The sequence below is a fragment of the Siphateles boraxobius genome, unplaced genomic scaffold, assembly GCF_051911475.1.
Source record: "Siphateles boraxobius isolate OS27281-9 unplaced genomic scaffold, OSU_SipBor_1 6, whole genome shotgun sequence".
In the NCBI taxonomy this organism is placed as follows: domain Eukaryota; kingdom Metazoa; phylum Chordata; class Actinopteri; order Cypriniformes; family Leuciscidae; genus Siphateles; species Siphateles boraxobius.
The window spans coordinates 33311580-33334883 of NW_027509186.1; the positions used below are offsets into that span (position 1 = coordinate 33311580).

General features: G+C 36.0%; 1 protein-coding gene across 4 annotated transcripts in view; it reads left to right on the forward strand.

The window, feature by feature from the left end:
• Positions 1-23304, forward strand: part of cadm2b (cell adhesion molecule 2b) — a 232631-nt gene that overhangs the window by 194234 nt on the left and 15093 nt on the right. For all 4 annotated transcript variants that reach the window (XM_077207049.1, XM_077207051.1, XM_077207050.1 and 1 more), the window contains 5 exons: positions 1935-2087; positions 5066-5203; positions 13077-13238; positions 14868-14958; positions 15755-15933. In XM_077207049.1, coding sequence (XP_077063164.1) covers positions 1935-2087; positions 5066-5203; positions 13077-13238; positions 14868-14958; positions 15755-15933 — 723 coding nt within the window. The remainder of the gene's footprint in view (positions 1-1934; positions 2088-5065; positions 5204-13076; positions 13239-14867; positions 14959-15754; positions 15934-23304) is intronic.

Genomic DNA, 23304 nt, shown 5'->3' on the forward strand with positions numbered 1-23304 from the left:
TGTAAGTAAATCCATTTTTTTTTATTTGACATGTCATTGTGTGCATTTAACAATGTTCCCAATTGGACGTTGAAGACGTCTGTGTGGAATTCCCCAGTGTTACAGACTTTACAGAGACCAAAGCGTGAATGTCAACACGCTTTTGTTGAAACAAAATACATAATGACACCCTATACAATTCATAGCATATGACTGTTGTTAAAGTGACCATGAAACTGAAGTTGCAACCCACTTAAGTATTGTGGCATGTTTCCAAGTGAAACGACTTGTTGAAGAGAAACAAACAAAGGGTGGGACTTGATTTGTATATCGGAATGGATGCAGATCTGAATGCAATTGTCTTAACTGTCTTAACTGCGATTGGAAATTATAAGGTCAGTATAAAGTTATGAAAAAAAATATGTGCAATAAGACCAGTAAAATGCTTTTACAAAATGAAGAGAGTCAATTTTGCTTTCATGCTGACTTTAAAGCCAAAATGTTGACTTAGATGAGTAAAAAGTGTACAAGATGCTAAATGAAAAGTCTCAGTCTCTTTTTTTTTCAAACAACAAAATACAATTGGATTGTGCATTTCAGACAGTGTGAGGTGATGAATAAGGTGACCTTTCTGTTCACCAGTCTCTCAGCTGCTGAAAGCTCTTCTTGGAAATTGTAAACATAATGAATGAATGGCTGCTTGTTGCAGAGAGGTAGAAATTGTTGAAACTCAACACACGGCTTCAGTGTGAAAGTGACAGTCAATCGCAGTGGATATTCAGAACAGTGGGACTTTCAAAAACGCTTGGGTCACGATTATGTGTACAAACTAATCTCGTGAATAATTCATAATGTCATGAATTAGTAAGTGAACACAAGTCTTAAGCTTTACCTCCTAGATATTTCAACTTGAGAACCTCTAACAAAAAGACACTGTGGTTCACTAATAAAAATGTACCATGGTACTACCATATTTTGGACACGTTCCATGCACTAATATTTTGATATATTTAGTGCTTCTCAAACTGTGTGTAGTTGAAGCCAATGGGCAAATTTGGACAGGATTCAGGTGTTAATTTTAAACTTAGATATTACTTCTAATTCAAAAAGGATGCTGTATTTTACTGTATGCTGTCTGCATCACTATATTGGGGAATTAGGACTCATGCAAATCTTAGGGCTTTCCAGAAACAAGCTTATTTTCACCAGGAGGTCTCCCATCCAGGCATTGACCAGACTACACCCTGCTTAGCTTCAGTTGGGAAACTATATTCTGATATTCTTTAATGTACTTTCAAATACCATGTGACAGTATGGTACATAAGAAAATTGGTGATAGTGTAACAGATGTGTAATGCATGCTGACAGTGTTGATTAAGAACTTTAGTACATGAACTTTAATATAAGCAGAAAGGTGCACACTTTTCATAATAAATTTTGTAATATATTTCTTATTTACTTTCAAAAATAAACCCACGCTGAGAAATATTCACTGGAGTTAAAAGTGTGACAATTATCCCCGGTCTCCCGTGTATATTGTGTCATCCTTGTTTGAGCAAGAGAATGCCTTTCTTTGTCTTGTTGGTTTGTTTTGCCAGTTCTCCCCATGATATTTCCATGTGTATTTTATCTAGAGGCATACAGTAGATTCATCTTGGCCATTTGTATGAGTTTCTCATTGCCTCAAGATTGTTCTTTCTATCATTACTTTTTCATTTGAGATATTATTTTTGTATGCCATTGCCTACTCTTTATGTTTTGAGGGGACAAAAATAAAATTCCTTTCTTTTTGTCCTGAATCCTTCTCGCCCAATTCCATTACACATGCCACCAATCGAAATACTAAGGTTGATACCAATACGTTACCATGGAACCACTAATATACTTTTTTTCAGGCAATGAGACTTTGACTGTTTCTCCAATGTAATTTTTATCTTATTGTTTTTATATCTTAGCATTAAGGGACAACCGGATTGAACTGGTTCGAGCCTCGTGGAAGGAGCTGACCATCAGCATCAATGACGTGACTCTGTCAGATGAAGGACAGTATACATGCTCGCTCTTCACTATGCCAGTCAAGACTTCCAAGGCCTTCCTGACTGTGTTAGGTAAGACTCCTCATAGATCAGTCTCCCTCTCATCTTCATCAATCTGCGCTTTTAAGGTCAACACACTCATCACTGATCTTGGGTCAGTGTGTTCTCTTCCTTCACATGATCTTGTTTTCTTTTAGCCCTTTGGTGACACGGAGAGTGATGTAAATGAGACAATCTCACACTGGCTAATGGAGTCATTAAATGTGTCACTGCTTTGGTTTATAATCAGCTTGTGCGCTTCTTACTCTATACACCTTAATATACCCCCTTTAACTATACATATGTATTACGTCCACTAGGGGTAAGACGCAATAAATTAAAGAAAAATGTACGAAAGGCTTCCAGCAAACCATAAGATCAAAAGGACCGAATGGCGAATACAAAAAAGGCGAATACAATCAATTATAATATAAAATTATTGTGAATCACAAAAGTAAATTACAATTAATCAGTTGATGTAAATTACAATAAATCACGGCCCAAATGAAAATGATATAACAATAAAGTAGAATTCATTAACAAAAATGAATAGAGAAATAAATCAATAGAGTGGTATTCTCGTCAGAGAGACCAAAGGCCCAAAATAACAAACAAAACCCAATCTACCGAAATTAAACAACAACGTAAATAACCTAACACAAAAGAAAGAAAATGAACTGCAATAAAGCTTCTAACTACGCTCATCAAAAAAATAGAATAAATAAGTTCCAAAAAAAAGAGCAGGTCTCTTCTTACCACATTCTAAATAAAACACACAACCAAAAGAAACACGAAAATAATATTTTGATCTGGCGGCTGGCAGGAAGTCTGAGCCATTGCGACCGATCCGAAGCCCCAACAGTTCTCTCTGTCAAGCAGAAGAGGAGTTTTTAAGAGGACCGCCAGCTGATCATCCAATTACCACTGGCAGGCGGCAGCACTGTTAGCAAATCAGAGATGATCTGAAACTCAAAGAAAACATCAAAAAGCATACAAAGATATCACAAAGACACAAGGAAAAATAAACATAAAAGTAACTTTACTGACAGTGCTTGTTTTTTGTTTTGTCAACAGTGGTGGGACTATTATCTTTGAATTCCACTTTTCACAATGCATATTGTTTAAATGTAACGGTAGAACTTTATTTTACAGTTCCCCATGTACATACTATGTACTTATTATAGTAATTCCAATAACTGGGTAATAACTAGGTACTAACCCTGAACCTAACCTGAACCCATGTAGTTACCTTATATTATACTGTACTATCTTGGGTAAGTACATTGTACTGTAAGTACACGTAATTATATGTACTGTAAAATAAGTGCAACCAAAATAACTTTACATGCAATTGTTGTTTTGTTTTGTGTACTGTTTTGTTTTGTTTATCCAATAGTGGTGGTCCTGCTATTATATTATGTTTGGATACCACTTTTCACTATGCATATAGTTTAAAAGTAACTTTACTGGCAATTGTTTTGTTTTTTTGTTTTGTTTTGTTTATCCGACAGTGGTGGTCCTGCTTTTTATCATGTTTGAATTCCACTTTTCACAATGCATATTTTTTAATTTTGTAAGTTTATGTAAAAGACAGGTTGATGAAAGAACTGTAAGTTCAAATTCAAAAGCTTTTGAAGTCTACTTCATTAAAGCATGTTTACACACACACTTACTGTACACTTAGGCCTACTACACATGATTTTAAAAACAGTACCATTGCAGTTTTTATGTTATGATTTTAAATTGTTATGGGACCTAAGAACGATCTTACATTAAAGGTACATAAAGGTGCCAAGGTCTGACTTTGTGGTGCTCTGAAATTAAGTTATTTTAATATTAATATGTGATGAAGGACTTTGAAAGAAGTTTGACAACTAGTTTACGGTTAGACTAGGCTAGCTATCGATAACGTTACACTGACACAACTTAAGTTAATGCTCTGAATTCGCACCTAATATCAAATCCATAACTTTTGTGATCAAGTTAAAATTTCCAGGTCAACCATAAATAATCCCACTACCTTTTAATATCATCCGATAACTAATTCAATGCCGATTTGTTGCTTTGCCCACTTACCACTTCAAGACCATCTGTAAAACATTGCCAGCTCAACGTGTGAGACGAGTGAGTTGCTTGAACATACACAGCAAAGATTATAGAGCGCTATGTGCGTAGCGCTCTAGATTTTATATACACAGACACCATATTAGGAAAAAGGGGCGGGCTGATGCTGACCGATTTATTACACATCCAGAAGAATACATTTGAGTCGTTATAGGCTCTGGTAAATATGGAGCATAATAGGAATAAAGTTGTGACAAAAAAATTATCAGGGAGGAAAAATCTGCCCATTCAACACTTTGAATGGGCATGACGCCACTGGGTGGATCAATTTATTTAGCGTTATTACTGCTTTAGTGTCTTTACATGGTAATTGAATATATAACATTACAAAGACAAGGCTAATAAGCAATTCTGACACTCTAGTCCCATGTTAACATGTACAATGCTTAAGTAATTTGACTTAATTGTTTTAACATTTGTTATTGTGAATTACTGGAATAAAATGTATTTTTTGTTTCTTTTATTTATTTTTATTTAGGACGAGTCTAAATCCTTTCCATCGTAATAAGAAGCAGTGAACCCAGAACATTTATTTAATCTCCCCAGATATGATTGTGTCATTGAACAGCTGTCTATAGGGTTCGGTTTGATGTACATTAGGTAGAGACCTTGGGAGAAACCAAAATCTTTATCTCTCATCCAAATGCTCTCTGTTCTAATAAAATCACAAAATACTATAAAGCAGAAAATAGAATTGATATATATCTACCGACAAACATATATATAAACTGTATTATCAAAAGCAATGTCAGTCAAGCCTCATTTGAACTTCAGGCAAGAAATATTCCTATACATCAGTTCCAGTTCAAGTGGGGGGCTGAAATCCTAGAATCACCCCTCTTTCCATCAGTGCTGCCTATAATCTTCCTCTTCTGTTTGTATATCAGGTGTTCCAGCAAAACCAGAAATCACAGGCCTCTCGAGACCTGCCCAGGAGGGGGAGGACGTCACACTGACATGCACCACATCTGGCAGCAAACCGGCTGCTGACATCCGATGGTTTAGAAACGACAAGGAGGTGCAAGGTATACAAATCCCCCCGGATAGCCTAGAGCTAACTGTGTGCACTGAACAGTTGCACATGTTGTCAGAGTGCAAGTGGTACATAGTGTGTAATGTGCATCTTTACACTAGCATATTTATGAATTGTGGAGCTCTTTACAAAGGATCTCACAGCATATAGGTTAGTATTGTATAATCCTGGGCCTTGAAGGTGAAGTGTCATTTTGCAGTGTTGAAATACTTTCTGCAACCCCGGTTTAATGTGCATAGACGGGATTCGTTTTTCAAAGACATTTCAATTACAATTCTTAACAAAGGACATTATTTCAGGTAGTTTCTTCGGAGCCCCTAAATGGGCATGGTTGTGGAAAAAAAAAAGCTCTTCGCTCAAATGCAAAGTTTCTCGGCAGAATGCAAATGTTTTTGGGAGGAAACAAGCACGTTTCTTGTGGGAACGCAAAACATTTGCGAGAGAACGCAAAAGCATTGACAAATAATTTTCCCTCCTAATTTTTCCTTCAAAATGTCCCTTTAGGGGCTCCATAGGTTTCATATGCAAAATGCATTTTTCAAATTAAATGTTTTTTATAAATATAAATATAATTGAATTTTTGGGGAGTTGCACAACATGTGATATTGTTAAATATTATTACAATTCAAAAGAACGATTTTCTATTTTCATACATTTTAAAATGTAATTTATTCCTATGATCAAAGCTGAATTTACAGCATCATTACTCCAGTCTTCAGTCACATGACCTTCATAAATCATTATTTGCTGCTTAAGAAACATTTATTATGAACAATGTTGAAAACTGTTGTGCTGCTTCATCAACTTGTAGAAACGGTGATAAAAAAAAAAAATAATAAATAAATGTTTATAGCAATAAATATTTTGTAATATAATAAATGTATTTACTGTCACTTTTGATTAATTGCATCCTTCCTGAATAAAAGTATTATTGTCTTTTAAAAAATCCCTTATTTTAATCTTAAAATATATTATGCAAATATATGTTATGCATATATTTTATTTATATAGTGTAAAGACTGGCTCAACCGGTGAGGGGAAACAAGACTACATATTTGTCCGAACAATCTACCATTTTTGACAAAAAAACGGAATTGATTCTTTGAGTCAATCAGATGTACAGTAGCACAACACATCAGTTCAACTTCAACCAATATGTTACCCCAGATATCCCTCCGAGGGCTGAGGCTCACACATCTCAGGCAGAAGCCCCAGTCGGCTGATCTGCTTGTGGTGATTGATGGCCTGAGACTCCGTAAGACAGGACCGACTCAGAGATGGCATTCACGCAAGCCATAGTTAAAGACCAGTGGCACATGGGAACATAGCATCACAGCCAGACTGCCTGTCACTCACTCCAATTCAAAGGAATCTCGCTCTGTGATCTGATCTTGTGAGACGGATTGGATGTACTTCTACAGACCAGCACGCAGGCCCAAACAGAATATCTAACACGGTGCGATACCGATGGTCAGGGAGATACGAGTCCTTGTCACATAATAGATACCCTGGCAACTTTCAGTGTGGCCTCTTCAACTCTTGAAACTTCAGCACAAATCCAGGATCTCCTGAGAGCTTATTAACCAGAGGTTTGCTTGTGTTTTTTAGATTCAATTTACTTTATCTGGATCTGTGCTAAATATGCTATACTATTTTCCTTCTTTCGTGTGCTTTTCAAGCTCTTTTAACCCATCTGGTTAGGTTTGCACCTTATCCACCTTAAACTGGGACATTAAGGTTGAAGTAGGTGGTTAATAACTACAAGAAATTTGTACTTAATTTGGTTGCACAATTTGTTACTTAGTGCCCATTTACACAACTTTTATAGTTCACCTAAAAATTAAAATTCTGTCATAAATTACTCATCCTCATGTCGTTCCAAACCAGTAAGACTTTCGTTCATCTTCGAAACACAAATGAAGATCTTTTTGATGAAATCAATCTGGGAGTTTTCTGTCCCTCCATTGACAGCTACACAACTAACACTTTAACGCTTCAAACAGTTCATAAAGAGATTGTAAAACTAATCCATATGAATTGAGTGTTTTAGTCCAAATTTTCTGATGAGACTCGATCTTTTTATATGATGAACAGACTGAATTTAGGCTTTCATGTTATCTGAAGAATAATTATATTTATGGTAAGGGGTTTAAACAAACATCAACCCTAAGGATTAAACATAAATCGTCCTGCACTAGTTGTGTAACAGACACCTTAAATCATGCAGATTGAGGAGAGATGTGCTGTTACTTTTCTAAGTTTAAGGAGCCCTGCACATGACATGCGGACAAATATATATATCGGTAACAAATAAACAATTTGTTCCCACGAATTAAGAATTCGTTCTCTCCACGATTTACTAAAACAAAATAAGTGATCAGACCGAATTAGGGATCAGACTTCCAATTAGAAAAACAATCCCTTCTATTTACATTGCAACATTATGGGTGGGTGTTTTTGCCAGTAAGCAACAATCCAGAATACCCTAGCAACCACCTGCCATGCCACTCAGAACACCCTAGCAACAGTTTCGGAATGCACAAAAAAAATACTCAGAACATCTTAGTAACCAAATAGCAGCTCCTTGGCAATAATCCAACATCAAAGAGTAAAAGTGAAAAAATCTACTTACAAAATTTCTACCTCTCTTGAGAAATGCAATTGATTTTCACTGGTTCATTTTTACCTACACACCAGAAGCGTTACAGGGGTCTGTTCTGGAGGAGGGTGAGAAATAACAGATTGGATTTATCTGCAGTTTCTCAGTTAGTGAGACAAACCACATGCACTCATTAGTGTGAGAAAACTAAATAAAAGTCACTCACATGAGTGCATTATTGGTATTAAATCACTCACTGTACCGCTTAAAGGGGTAGTTCACACAAGTCATTTTTCAAAATATCACAAATTTGGGATGACATGATGGTAAGTAAATGATGATAGAACACTGTAGAAGTGTTGACTTAGTTGACGTAATTTTAAGGCAACTGGTTTCCTCACTTTTTTAAGTTAAGCAAATAAACTTCATGCATGATTGAAAAAATTAAGTTATGTGAACACATAACTTAACTAGGCAATGGGTTTCCTCACTTTTTTAAGTTAAGTCAACTGATCCCTTTTTACAGTGAACAGATTTTCATGTTTGGGTTAACTATCCCTTTTTTTAAATTGCCAGTTTGCAACATTTCTTTGTAGCTCATATTTTAAAAAATGGCAGCGCTGCAGGCATTGCAATGGAAGCATCTGACTGACGCTAGTGTAGAGAGAGAGAGAGAGAGCGAGAGAGAGAGAGAGAGAGAGAGAAAGAGAGAGAGAGAGAGACCTTCAGCTCTTAGTATATCAGCACAGTAGAAGCACAGTATCTAACTTTCACACCACTGACCAGATATCACACTGCACCATTTTCCACAGCGATTAGCATCAACACTTGTCGCTGTATATGAAATTACAAACCAGTCATTCCTCATACTGAGCATCAGCAGGGGCCCGGATTTATACATAAACTCATAATTCTTGCATATTTTATAATAATAGAATGTTAATTAATTTCCTACACTAACAAAATGTGCCATGGTATTACCATGGGTGTTTTTGACATGGTGCCATAGTCATACAGAACCACGTACTCTACCATTCATAAGTTCGTGGTTAGCCAAATATTAATATTATTATTAGTATTTTTTAAATATAAAGGGATCAAAAGTGACATTGTTACAAAATATTTCTATTTCAAATAAATACTATTATTTTGAGCTTTCTATTCATCAAATATATATGTCCAATTGAAATAGATAAAAGGTGTCTTCAGAATGATTAATTGTGTCCATTCAATGATTTAATCTGCCACAGTAATGCATTTGAATTATTCAGCTTTTTTTGCTTTCAACAAACATTGATATATATTCGGTTAATAATAAGCATACCATGTACGTAATTTGTAAAAAAATGTTAAGCAAATGACAGCAGTAGTTCTAGTCGTATATTGTGAATGAGAGCAAGAGCGAATTGTTTCAAAGAAAAAATATATATTGAGTTAAAAAGTAATAATTTGCTCCACCTCTAAAATGACTTTCCTTTTCAGATCACATCATCCTGATTCACTCGGAAATACAAAACATTACATTATATTCAGGGCTTGACATGAACACCTGCCAAATGCGGGTGGATTTCAAGAGTGGTGTGTAAAACAGTCACTCCTACTAGCCACTTTGGCGGGATGAATTTTATATATGATACATCATTTTTTCAATTGTAGTCTTTAAAAAAGGCATCTGAAATAATAAACCAAGTGCAATGTAGTGTTGTGAAAAATATAGATTTTTCCATACATATCGATACTAAAATATCTGAATACTAATTTTTTCCGCTGAATAAATTCACGATACCAGCTGCGCTTTCTCTCTCTCGTATGATCTCTCTGACAGCAAGTAGACACACAAACCGCCTCCCTTGACTCACTCGTTTTATTTGCTCCGGATGAATATTGTTTTTGTTACAGGGCTTGAATTTCGGCATAGGATTGAGCGTATTGCTCATAATTTTACTCATTCCAGCAATTTTTTGGCTCACGCCTAAAATATTGGCAAGTATTCAAGTAAACACACCAAGTTATGTTTTAAGTGAAATTAAACAGTCGAGAAAGAAAACGCATGCGCATGCATCTGTGCATTCGGTGTTTAAGTGGCAGCAGCCTAATAGACCTGCTGTCAAATTGTGGTATAATATAAAAAATATACGGCAGTTTTTCCCCATGGTATCAATGTCAAAATTCAGTGGCTAGTAACTTTGGAAAACCACTAGTCACAGTGGCTGGTGAGAAAAAAAGTTAATGTCGAGCCCTGATTACATTTGGCATGGTGCTAAATCCGAAGTGACTTGCATCACATTCAATGGATGCATTTTATCAATACTAGTGTTTCCTTAGAATTGAGCTAACAACCTTTGTGTTGTTAGAGCAATGCTCTAACAGAACATGGTGGAAGTAAAATGGGTTTGGCATTTCATTTAATTTCTTTAGTGTTCCATCAAAGGTTTTGTATAGACAACATGAATGGGATTTGGATGGAAAAAAAGTCAAGGACACCACAGATGTTATGAATGTTTTACTGAGTCTGTGTATCTAGGGAAAGAGAGATACTAGTCCGTTTTATCTGGGCCAGGCCATGCATGTATATGTTTAGTAAGATGTTTGCTGGAGGCAATCCTCCAGGGTGATGTTTTACTTTAGCCATTCATGATGCTGTTGATCCAGGGCTTTTACAGAACACAGACATGGCTTTAAGCATGATATTATATCTGGTTTCTGATTCTCTATCAATTTCTATGCTGTTCCTCACACAGACATTATAAGGGCTCTTTACAAGCTCTAAATGATGTTTTGTTCTTCACATTTCCACAGGCTTTCAAATAAATTCCAGTTCAAAAGGCACAATCTTTTGAGCTGTATATAATTCGGGTACTTTCTATTGATGGATTGTGTTTTTTCTGTGTGATTGCTAACGGAAAACTTTGCTGCTAACAGAAGAATGTCATACTGCTATTGATGTATAAACACAAAGTTTAAAGATTAAAGGCACAGTATGTAAGTTTCGCCGCTAGATGTCGCTTATTCAAAACAAGTAACAAAGGCGTAGCTTGACTACGCTGTGAATGAGCGTGGAAGATTCATCACTCTGTGTGTCACTTGGGTTGTCTGTTCACACTCTCCAGACAGCCAGTCTGTGGTTTATTCAGTGAGTCATTAAATCGTTTACTCAACCGATTCATTCAAAAACATTGATTAGTTCAGGAACAAACAAGTGACTTTTGTTATGAATGAGTCACTGAAAATGTAATTCAGCTAATTTGTTGAAAACACTGATTTATTCAGCAACAAAATAAGTGATATTTAAAGGTTTTATTATCTATTTAGTAGACACTTTTATCCAAAATGACTTATAAATAGGTATATACACAGTTATAAGACATGAAAATGTAATGTAATTGAATTATTCACTGAACTGATTCATTCAATGAAACAAGTGTCTCAACTGGTTCACATTCAGGAAAGAATCACCAGTGTTGCTTGTAGACATGTCTTTGATTTTGCTTTGATTTCATTTTTAAACTATTTTCGTTTGTGGGCAACAATAGTGAAAAGTAACTGCCAGTGTCTGAAATGTAAGTTACTCAATAACAACTTCTTGTTAAACGAAATGTTTTGAGTATAGCAGCAACTTTCTTGCTTGTGTGATATTGCAGTCAACTGATGTCTATATCATTTCACAATTTCACACTTACATACAATTAAAGGGAGTAAAGTTTAATGCGTATTTGGCGTGCTGTCCGGGGGGAGGGCTCCGAGCTCGAAGTACGGCCCAAACCCAGAGACCACCAACCCCCCACCCCCCCTCGTATGTAAATGTTTAGGACTAGAAGTGTGGAGAAGGGGTGGTGGAGGGATGCTGCTAAACTGTCAACGAATTGAGGTGAGACTGCTGAATATATATATATATATATATATATATATATACATCTCTTATCGTTGATCACTGAGTGCTTTCCACTGGTGTTAATTATCCGAGCGTGTTATCTCTGACTCATGTCTATATACAATCTTGAATATCACAGAACATTTAATAATCATAATTAGGGCTGTCAGTTAAACGCGTTATTAACGGCGTTAACGCAAACCCATTTTAACGGCGTTAATTTTTTTATCGCGCGATTAACGGTCTTTTTGGCCTAGCAAGCTTTGTATTTTTTTTTTCACATGCTTTTGCAATAGGACGCGGCTTGGACGTTTTGAAAGCGCAAGCGGATCTAGCTAGACCGGAAACAAAACAACAGGCACGCCGCACACACTTGTTTGGGCTTGCGAGCCGGATGCGCGAGCGCGAATCTCTCTGCTCGCGCGTGGAATATAATGTGCCGAGCACGAATCTCTCTGCTCGAGTCGCGCGCTCTCAGATACACGCTGCTCTTGTTAGAATTTTCTCTGGGCTCGCTCAGACAATATGTGCCTGCACTTAAAACGTGTTCAGTGCAATCGCGAATCTCTCCTCTTCCCCAGCTAACAATTTTAGGTTATAAGAACGTTTTCATAACGTTCCCATTAAGTTATAAAAACGTTATTTCTGAATGTTATAGGAACGTTCAAAACGTCCAGTTTTGAGTGGATGACGAGCGCGAGACACCGAAATGGATGCCAATAAGATTCTGAATGGAACGTTTACTTTTAAAAAGTTGCCAAATGGTTCCATTGACGAGACCAAAGTGATCTGTGTGTTTTGTCGTTGTGAACTGAGCTATCATCATCGCAGCACGTCCAGTCTGAAATACCACTTGATGATGGCCAAACACACACACACACACACACACACACACACACACACACACACACACACACACACACACACACACACACACAGCTGATGCGAATTCTCCGCCCCCTCGTCAATATCAGGACCTCGTCAGTATTTCTTTCACCCTTTTATTGATGGACAGTGTTACATTGTGTGAGAGATTATTTGCTCCAAGTAAGAATGTTTTAGTGTGAAATTGAACACAATATATGCCAATGTTGTTTTCAATAAAAAACATTTGCACAAAGCAAGCCGATCCACTTTTCCATGTTGATAAGAGCATTAAAATGAGAAAAAATAATGGGACAAAAAGAAATCAAGAGACATTTAGAATAGATAAAAATGTGCGATTAAATGCGATTAATCGCGAGTTAACTATGACATTAATGCGATTAATCGCGATTAAATATTTTAATCGTTTGACAGCACTAATCATAATGCATGATATACTAAATGATGCACCTATAGAGTACTGTATATGTAACATTATCTTGATAGGTCTTCTTGTGACTGTTTTGGCAGGTCAGAAGGAGGTAAACGCCACTGGGAGGTCCTTCACGGTCAGGAGTAGCGTACACCTCAAGGTGGACAGGAAGGATGACGGAGCAGCGTACACGTGCGTGGTGGAGCACATATCTCTGGGCTCAATGCCGCACCAGGTCACAGAAGTGCTGGAGGTCCACTGTGAGTCATATTTTTGGATCAGTTTCCCTCCTGACTTTAGTTGAACCGAAACTGCTATTAGATCATCTAAAAACGGGACGCCTGCCAACACCAGTTAAAGAGTTGCAGAGCCCGTGTTATGTGTACAGTAACTGCAAATTAGCAATGTTTCGGGAGTAGCGTAACTGTAGCTCAGTAACATATTTTCAAAATAGGGTAACTTTTACATTAACAAGCTATTTAAAGGGGTGGTAAACACGATTTCACTTTTCTAACTTTAGCTGGTGTGAAATGTTGCTGTTTGAGCATAAACAACATTGTTACAATGCTCAAAGTTCAAAGCAAAGGGAGATATTTGCTTTTAAAGAAAAGGACTACAACAAACGGCTGGTTGGGACTACATGACATTCCTCGCGGGTCGGTGACATCAGCAACCCTAAAATGTACATAAACCCTACCCCCGGGACACGCAGTCCATGTCGAGAAGAGGAAAAGTTGTTGTATAAGAGTACATGAGTCAGCTCAAACTTTAGCATCCTTCTTGTCACATGCAATAAGAAGTCACTCTGTGTGCATCTCACAACAGTTCCTATACGAGCGATTTATAGATTATCATGACAGAATATGCTAATTGAAGATAGTTAACTCCACATCAGCAACATAAATTCATCAACTAACCATTCAGAGACGTCCTGTTGCATTCGTGCATGTTGTCACTTCTTGAGTCTCTCCATCTTTGTCTGACTCTGTTTTAACATTAAAGGCAGAACAGTTTCTGTCATTTTAGTGTGTCTCTGTGAGGTAATCGCTCTGCTAACACACAAGAGCTCTTGAAACCCCGCCCTCATTTGCATTTAAAGGGCCAGGCACAAAACGGTGCGTTTTTGCTAAAGTGACAACTTTAACATGCTATATAAAAATATCTGTGGGGTATTTGGTGCTAAAACTTCACACACACACTCTGGGGACATCAGAGATTTATTTTACATCTTGTGAAAAAGGCATTTTACCACCCCTTTAAAAAAAAAAGTGGTGTGGTGTGACAAAACGCTAGTATTTTACAATGTCTGATTGTATAATGTATATATATATATATATAATATTTACAATAAAGTTTTTTGTATTTTGTGCTTTTGTTTTGATCATGTTTTTGTTTTGTTTTTGTTGTCTTGTTTTTTTGTTTTTGTTTTGTGTTTTGTTTTTGTTGTGTCTTGTGTTTTTGTTTCGTTTTGTGTATTTGTTTTTTTGTCTTGTGTTTTTGTTGTTGTTTTGGTTGTGTCTTGTGTTTTTGTTTTGTTTTTTTCCGTTTTTTGTGTGTTGTGTTTTTTGTGTGTTGTTTTTTTGTTTTATCTTTTGTGTCTTTGTTGTGTCTTGTGTTTTTTTTTTTTTGTCTTGTGTTTTTGTTTGTTTCATTTTTGTTGTTGTTTTGGTTGTCATGTTTTCGTTTTGTTTTCATTGTGTCTTGTGTTTTTGTTGTTTCGTTTTTAATTATTTGTTTCCTCATGTTTTGCTTCATTTTGTGTTTTTGTTTTGTTTTTGTTTTGTCTTTTTTGTTTTGTTGTGTTTTTGTCTTTGTGTTTTTGTTGTGTCTTGTGTATTGTTTTTGTTGTGCCTTGTGTTTTTTTGTTTTGCTTTGTTTTGTCAATCCAGATCCTCCTCAGGTTCAGATTGTGCACTCAGTAATAGTACCTCAGGAAGGACAGTACTTCAAACTGGAGTGTGTTTCCAAAGGCAACCCACTGTAAGTGCAGCTTTCTTTTAATCACCGATGTGAACTTTGTTTGAATATGATTATGACATATGAAGTTGAACTTGCAGAATCATCACATCTCACGGTGACCCTTATTTGCATGCCAAGAACAAAAAGCAATAAATTAAATTAAATCAAATTGTGATATTTGGGAGAGATTTAATGAGTCAAATAATCGTCTACAGACAGTTGTAACTCTTTTAGTGTGACCTTTCTGAGGTAGAGGACGAAAACGTAAAAATGTTCCTTGAACGGAAATGATAACAAAATAAGAGAAAAATCTTTTCTATCACCAGCCTACTAAACCTATGGCCTAAAAAGATTACAGGAGCTTAGAATTTTTCATGTTATATATTTACAATGGAAGTATAATGGGGGTCATTTACATTGATGCATTCTTGCGTTAAAAAATAGCTTGACTGGGTGCAACGAAAAGAACTTGAACACAGATGTTGTTGTTTTTTATGTACTTAACAATAATTCATTTCTAACAAAAAAAAATGAAATAAGAAATCCAGTGTAGTGTACCTTTTCCTGTACACTAGGGAGAAAATAAATCTACATAAACTAGCATAGCAGCACATTTTGTGGCACTATGTCCCAATTTCAAAATAAATCCATATGGAAACCATGGAGTTTCTCTGTGTTTGAAATGCAACAAGATGCTCAACTGACACCCACTTGTCAAGCAGTGTTATTTCCATGACGGACAAGTGACCAGTTACTGTCACAGTTCTTGATCTTTACATTTCTAAAGCCTCAGGCTAAATCACTCTGTTGTTTTTAGACCTGAGCCAGTTTTCTGGACGAAAGATGGAGGTGAGCTTCCTGATGTTGAACGAATGATCGTGGAGGGTAGAGATCTAATCATTACCACACTGAACAAAACAGACAACGGCACATACCGCTGTGAGGCCAGCAACATCCTCGGCACCAACAGGGATGAATTTACACTGTATGTGTATGGTAAGTACTTCTGAGTCAACATAACATCTGGAGGGCAATTAATCCATAAGTTTGTTTTATATTCTCATGTTATGTTCTCATTATTAATTTTATTTGTGAAAGTTTATGTTAGAATCCATCGTAATCTGCATCAAAACACACATACGCACTCAGTGAACTCCTCCTGGCCTAGTTTACCAGTGTTTTTGTGTGTTGGGGGTATACAGCAGAAACTGCTGTTGGCTGCAGTATTTGCCACCAAAGTGAGACGGAGCCAGAAATGATAAGTTGGTTTTCCAAAACAGGAAGTAAAGCAAGAGAAGAACACACAATTAAAGGTCCACTGCTAATGCGAATAACATTTGTCAAGCTAAAATTGGAAGGAAGAAACAGAGCGCCTGGGACAGAGATAGATTTGTAGCATCGCTTTTTTAATAAGCCCAACAGCAATCTTTGAGAGAAATCATTTGGAAGCGACACATTTTTTTGTTCTAAAAGTAAAGACGTGGGATTTGTCACAACAGGAGGGTCCTTTATGGACGGACGCCTTTTGAAAGTTGAGCCCACAACTCTCCATGCCTTTCCGTTGCCCTAGATTTATTTGGCCACATTAACAAGACACACAAAATAAATATCTTCACTAGTTTAGAAGCTCTACAACTAAATCAGGTTAAACCAAGTAGATCTATAATACCTGGAGAAAGTTATTTGCTAGCATAATGATGTATTACTGACATGCTAGCCAATATATATATATATATATATATATATATATATATATATATATATATATATATATATTATTAAACTTATTTGCACAGCTACTTTTGAATGCTTGTCAATGGGAAATAACACTTGAACTATAACCAGTCAGGTTAAAGAAATAAGAGGAAGCAAGAAACAGACAGGTGTAGAAAGGGAAAGAGAAAGAGGGAGAGTCTCATTCACAACTCATTACCTCTGCTTCTAATTCATCTAGATGTCTGACTTCACCCGAGTGATATTTATTAAGCCCTTCGTCTCAGGATGAGTTGTCCGACTCAGGTCTCGAACGAACCTAATTTGCTAATGGTACGACTGCCAAGTGGCAATAAATGTCAGTTGAAATCACATAGTCTCTATTCATCTCCAGTTACCGTTTTAATTTACATTTATTTATGTGTCTGCTGGTAGGTACACTTTATTTTTCCAAGAACAGATAGAAATGTGAATGTCTGGTGTTTAGGAAAGGAAATGAATGAAAAACAGGATGGTAAATTTTGTTATTTTAGTATTCTGTTAAGTAGGATTGCAAATTGGGCCGTGATATTTAACATTACTTAGGTTTGTTTACTATAGAAATAGAAATAGATATTAGTATCATAAGGAATTTAATGATTCTGATTTCACTCAACTAGACTGTACAAAAGGTTGCTGCCTTGCATTTAAGTACAATCAACGTGGATGTTTAAGTCATTTCGACTTAAATTGCATTAAACTGACTTAAAAAAGTTGAATCTTGTATAACTTGTAAAAAAAAGTTGTAAATTGCTAATTTATAAACTAATGCTAACAGATTATTTAAAAAATAATCTGTTATAACTTATTGATACATTTTTACAGTGTATTATTGACTAAACCTTGTGCAAAAAAAACTTTAGTGTATTTTTAAAAACTGCACTTGCAGATATTTAATATTAATGAAATAAAAGATTACTTAGGTGTTGTTAAAGAGTCAACTTTTATGACTGTTTCTTAACTTACGATATGTGTTAAGTGCACATTGTGGTACTCAAATTTAAAGTTTTATTTTAAAGTAAATTCTAAATAATTTCGTTTTAATAATCTTTTGTTGCACTTTTAGTACACTTATTTTGATGTGTTGACTTACAGTATTTGTAAAGTACTTAAAAATTTTTACTGTAGCGTGTTATTCAATGTTACATTTTAAGTTAATATTTGTTATATGTACTACATTGCAACTTCATTTATTACAAATGTGTAATTACAAATACATGTAAATGCATGACATACAAAGTTTCGATAGAAATGACATTAATGTATATTTTAGTTCAGTACATTTGGCAGAACACTTTAAACATATTTCAAAGATAATAGAAATATTTATGAAACTACATATAAAGATGTATTTAAGTCCTACTAAAGCGTGTCAAAAAAATCATTATAAATTTCAGCTAATTGCATTTAATATACATTTTATTTATAATGCATTTTTATTTAATTACAGTTTACATGCAATTAATTGGACAGAAACATTACATTCAGTTTCCACTTAAGTGTATATTTTTTTAAGTATATTGTTTCTATAATATGTACTCTTTCTAAAAGAGTGCTAAAGTGTATTATTCTTTTTTCACAATAAGCGAGTAATTGATTGAAACTATAATACATTTTATACTAAACTAAAACAATACTATTATTTTTTTTAATATAAGTGCCATTTACTAACTCTGTTCTGAATGTCTAGATTTAAAACTGTAACGTGTATAATTTTTGTACCACTAGGATCATCATTCGGGACTCCTAATACACCTCCAACCCAACTGCCATTGGTCAGAGAAACTTGTTAGCCCCGCCCCCAAACTCACACCATTGGTTTGAGCCAGTACCACTATGTTGGGCTGCGTATTTAAATATGCTCATCCGCAACAGAGTTTTACAGTTTGTTGTAATAAATTCTATTAAATCAATTTTAAAAAAATTGACAAAGAAGTATTATATTACTTTTGCAAGTTATGCCCAATTTAGGGGCAGGTGGAGAGAGGGGTGTGATTAGATGGTAAGATAAGATTCACAAATACATCCATTTGGGTACACTGACAAAAATCTCATGTAGAAAAAAATTTCGCTCAGAAAGAGAAATTGAGTATTTTCTTGTAAAACGTACTCCAGTTATCTGCTTTGAAAAATCCTTTTTACAGTGTAGCTCTATATATTCTGTAGTCATCAGAGCTGTGGCATATATACGCTACCCACAAAACACTCTCTTGACCATTCTGTTGTATAAATGCATGTCAAAAAGCCCAAAAAACAAAACTGAAACCAGCATATATTCATGACTAGTCAGCAGCAGTAGACATTTTCTAGAAAGACAAGCATGAGCTAGAAAACAGCAGTGTCCACACACAATCCAATTGCTCCTCTAGATGTGAAAATCCATGTATTGGTCCGCACGCTCCTATGCGAGTGTTATTGAGCCGTTGAGAGACCTGTGACATCTCTCCTGCAGGTGTAATGTACAGTCTAATTTTGCCCAGCAGAAGGTCTGAGCAGACGAGACTCCCTCTGGCTCCGCTGAGCCCTGAGCTCTCCTCTGACGTTTAAATGAGCATCAGCATTTATGTCTCATGGGTTTAATCCAGCGCTTGCTTGGAACTGTAAAATATTTATTGCTTGCTTTCTATAATCAGCATGTGTTCGCTACCAACCCCCTTTCAATTAAAACCATGAAAACAGATGAAAAAGAGTTTTGTTTACTTGCTCTGAAAAGCGTGCAAACATCCATAAAATTGACGTCTTTTCAGAAGTGCGTCCTGCAAGAGATGAAATGCTTCCAGAGGCACTTGTTAGGCAATTTGACCCTAAACGAAATTCTTGAAACTGCTGAGTTGTGTTTATACTTCTTTTAACTTTTTCCTCCTCTTCAGTCTTAGGTCTTTATTTAAAGAGCTAATTATTTATCTGTAATCTGTTCGGGAGACATGTTAAAGGAAGGGTGTGGGTGGCCAGAGACTGATCAAAGCAGCCCGCGTTTACAGTTCAGGCTAAGGAAACTAGCAAGTGGTCACATTTCTGATGCATTAAACATTAGAGAACCAGAAGAGGAGCCTTGACCAGATAGAAACATAGAAAATAAACATGTAAATAGAGCTGTTTTTGCATAGTTTTGGATATGGTGATCTGTTGAACAAGGCAAATGGGGTAAATCCAGGTCACAGAAATCAAAAGAAAAAAATAAGTTAATGCAAAATGAAATAAGTTAGTCAGAAACTTGTGAGACAAACCTCCACAGATTGTCCCAAAAAGAGACTACCTCTAGAAACTTATATTTTAAATATGTCAAATATGCTGCAAATGTGCTTACAGTTTATGGGCTTTCAGAGAAGTACAAGCTGAGATAGCAGAAGTAAATACAGTGCCTTTGTACAGAAATAAGACAAGATGACAGACTTCACAACAATACAGAATCTGCATAAATGAATATAAAAATAATCTACTCTTTTTTTTTACTATATAGCCTACCTGAGGTGCACCAAAAAGTAAAAATGAACATTTACACCAGCGTTAAAAAATTTGGGGTCAGTATGAAAAAAATAAATACTTTTTTCAGCAAATATGCATTAATTTGACCAAAAGTGACAGTAAAGTCATTTATAATGTTAAAAGATTTCTTTTTCTAATAAATGCCATTCTTTTGAACTTTCTATTCATCAAAGAATCCTGAGAGAAAAAAATGTATCCACAACAACAGTAATCGGCAAAACTTTTTTTAACGTTGATAGTAATAAGAAATGTTTCTTCTTCATATTACTGCATTCACGCCGTGTGGTAAATACCATAGTCTCGAGATGACAACACGTGACGTTATATTTGGAGCTGTTCACGTCCTCGGACTGGGAATTAGGCGTTTCTATGGCACTTCTATCAACGCCTAAATGAATCTGCAGTGGTCAGGTGGTCACGTAATTAAGAGCTGTAATTACGTAGAACAGTTCTACGAGGACGTGAACGCTTTTTACAAGTTGAAATCACGTAATTGCGGTAATTACAACCTGGTGTGAACGTACCTTTAGAATGATTTCTGAAGGATCATGTGACACGGAAGACTGGAGTCATGATGCAGAAAATTCAGCTTTTCCTTCACAGGAATAAATTACATTTTAAAAGATATTAAAATAGTAAATGAATATTTTAAATTGTAATATATAATATATGTAATATTTTACAATATTACTGTTTTTACTGAGCATAAGAGACTACTTTTCGAGGAAAATTACTGACCCCAAACTTGTGTATATTTTGTATCTTTAGCTACCCTCAATGACCACCAGGGGCACGTGTGCGAAATCTCCATCAACAACGCTAAAAACAGGCTTAATGTTCTTTAAACAAAATATAATTTCGTACTTCTTTTGAGGTGAAATAAGCCCCAGACACATTCTTGTCAGGATTCGGAAGGTTCACCAGAAACCCTGGGGGAAACGCACTCAGCCCGCAGCAGAAATGAGCCGCGAACAGTCACAGCGTTTGAACTATAGCGGGAATGTTGATCTTTTCCTCTCTTCCATCTCTCTTGCTGCCACTTCACGTCACCTCCACCTTTTAACATCAGACATTCTTTTTTTCCTTATTGTACAAATTGGACTAAAAGGTTTTTGGCTCCAGTGTTGAGGGGAAAAAAGCTAGCTGCAGATATAATTCTGGTTGTCAGACTGTCAAAGAGGTGAGAGATAAAAGGTCTTTCTAATCACACATAAGCTCTGTTTCAGTAAATCGAAGGGCAGATTCTCCAGTGTGAACGAACAAGTACATGGGGACAAGCAACGTTGGGTCTCATTCACTAGGATCCCGTGGATTATTGGTTTTTGTATGCACAGGACAAAATAATCCACCTTATTCACATTATGTGCATATGCATATTAATTTGTTCTCAACCTTGTCCTGAGACAAATGAATTTGGAGTATTCTAATGAGCGACTGTGTGCCAGAGGTTAGTCATTTGCATAAAATACACCCAAATTCCATATAAAGGCTTTCCATACAACCTTTTTTGCAGTTGTTCATCACTTTCAGAATGATGCTCTCTAAAGATGCACATAAGCATATCTGCGTTGTTATACATATTATACATATTAACCTCACAGCTCAAGCTATAGCGCAACTTCTGTTAAAGTGTAACTTCGCTGATTTTCAACCCGCTTTGTCTTGTTGTAATGCCGGTAGTATAGGTAAATAAACAATGTTGACTCGTTCTCCCTGTTACCTGGACTGAGGAATTTACGTTTATTTGTCAGCAAAAGTCCTCCGGATGACACGAAACATACCATCCAGTGAATTTTTCACAGCTTTCGTGAAAACTACGGATTGCACTTCCATATTTTGTATCCCCAGTTGGATTGACAATTAACAGTTATTATACGTGTAGGTTTATCACTTAAACTGGTATCATATTTTGTCTACTACAGCATTATGGTAAAAATGGGACACAATGGCAACAGCTTTCTTACCTGTAGGGGGCTGGGTTTTACTTCGGGCGTAACTGACAGAACGGTTGCATTCAGTTTTTCCCCCTGTGTTCGTGGTCATCCAGTTTGAAATGTTGACTACAAACATGCAGGTTTTTCAGATTTTCCGTCAGTTTTTTTCTCCGTTTTTAGGATTCTTTGCAGCCTTTAGCCTCTGTAAAACCGAAAGTAACTCACTCCCGCTAAACGTTTATTCTTTGAATTCTTGCACCAGTGAACAATACAAGTCGACACCATTATGACTAAAGGTTTGCTAAGAAGTATTTCCTACTAAAGCAAGGCGTTAATTTACTCTGGTCAAGCTTATATATAGCAGACTGGTGGGAGTGGCCTTGAAAGCCAACATGCCCAGTGCATTATGGGTGTTTAAGTTTTCCTGGCAATTTGGCAAAAGGGAAGAAAATCTAAAATTCTAAAAATTGCAAGATTTGAAAAATAAATTTCACCTGTCTACTGTGTAGGCTGCCAAGTTTTATTGAAAGCCCAGCGGTTAAGTACTCCTTTAAGCTGTGGTCATATCATAATTTTTTGTAATAATTATACATTACAATATTTGTAATAAAAAGGTCCATTGTCAATAGCATTGAGATGTACAGGTATGAAGCACATCTTACACAGAAGTCACTTTCGAAGCATATAGCTTTCTGTTGGTCAACATCCTGAATTCACATGACCAACTTGAACATGAGTGAAAACAACATGAGTGTCAAACTTTTTTGCCCCACGCGAAATTCTATGGCCACCCCGAGTATGTTTTTGCGTATACTGTATAGGCCTATGTGTGGTTTCAGTTGTACTATGTGTTTTTTCCCCATAAGATTACAATAAATTTAAGCGGCCGTTTACATGGCTGTGCTATGTTTTATACGTTTTGGCCGTTCATTTACACAACAACATCGTTTTGGGGGCCTAAAAACGCAAACTTTTGAAAACAGGTTTCAAAGTGCAAGTTTTTGAAAACGATACCGTTATCATCTCTGTGTAAACTATAAAAACGTGAATTTGTGAAAACGGTGATGTCATGCGCATGAATATTAAATGTTCAGTCTATAGGCGTGTAGTGTTTCTTTACAAAGAGACATCGCCACCTACTGGCCTGGCAGTAGAATACAGTTGTTGTTTTTTTTACTTGTTTCGTACCCGAAAA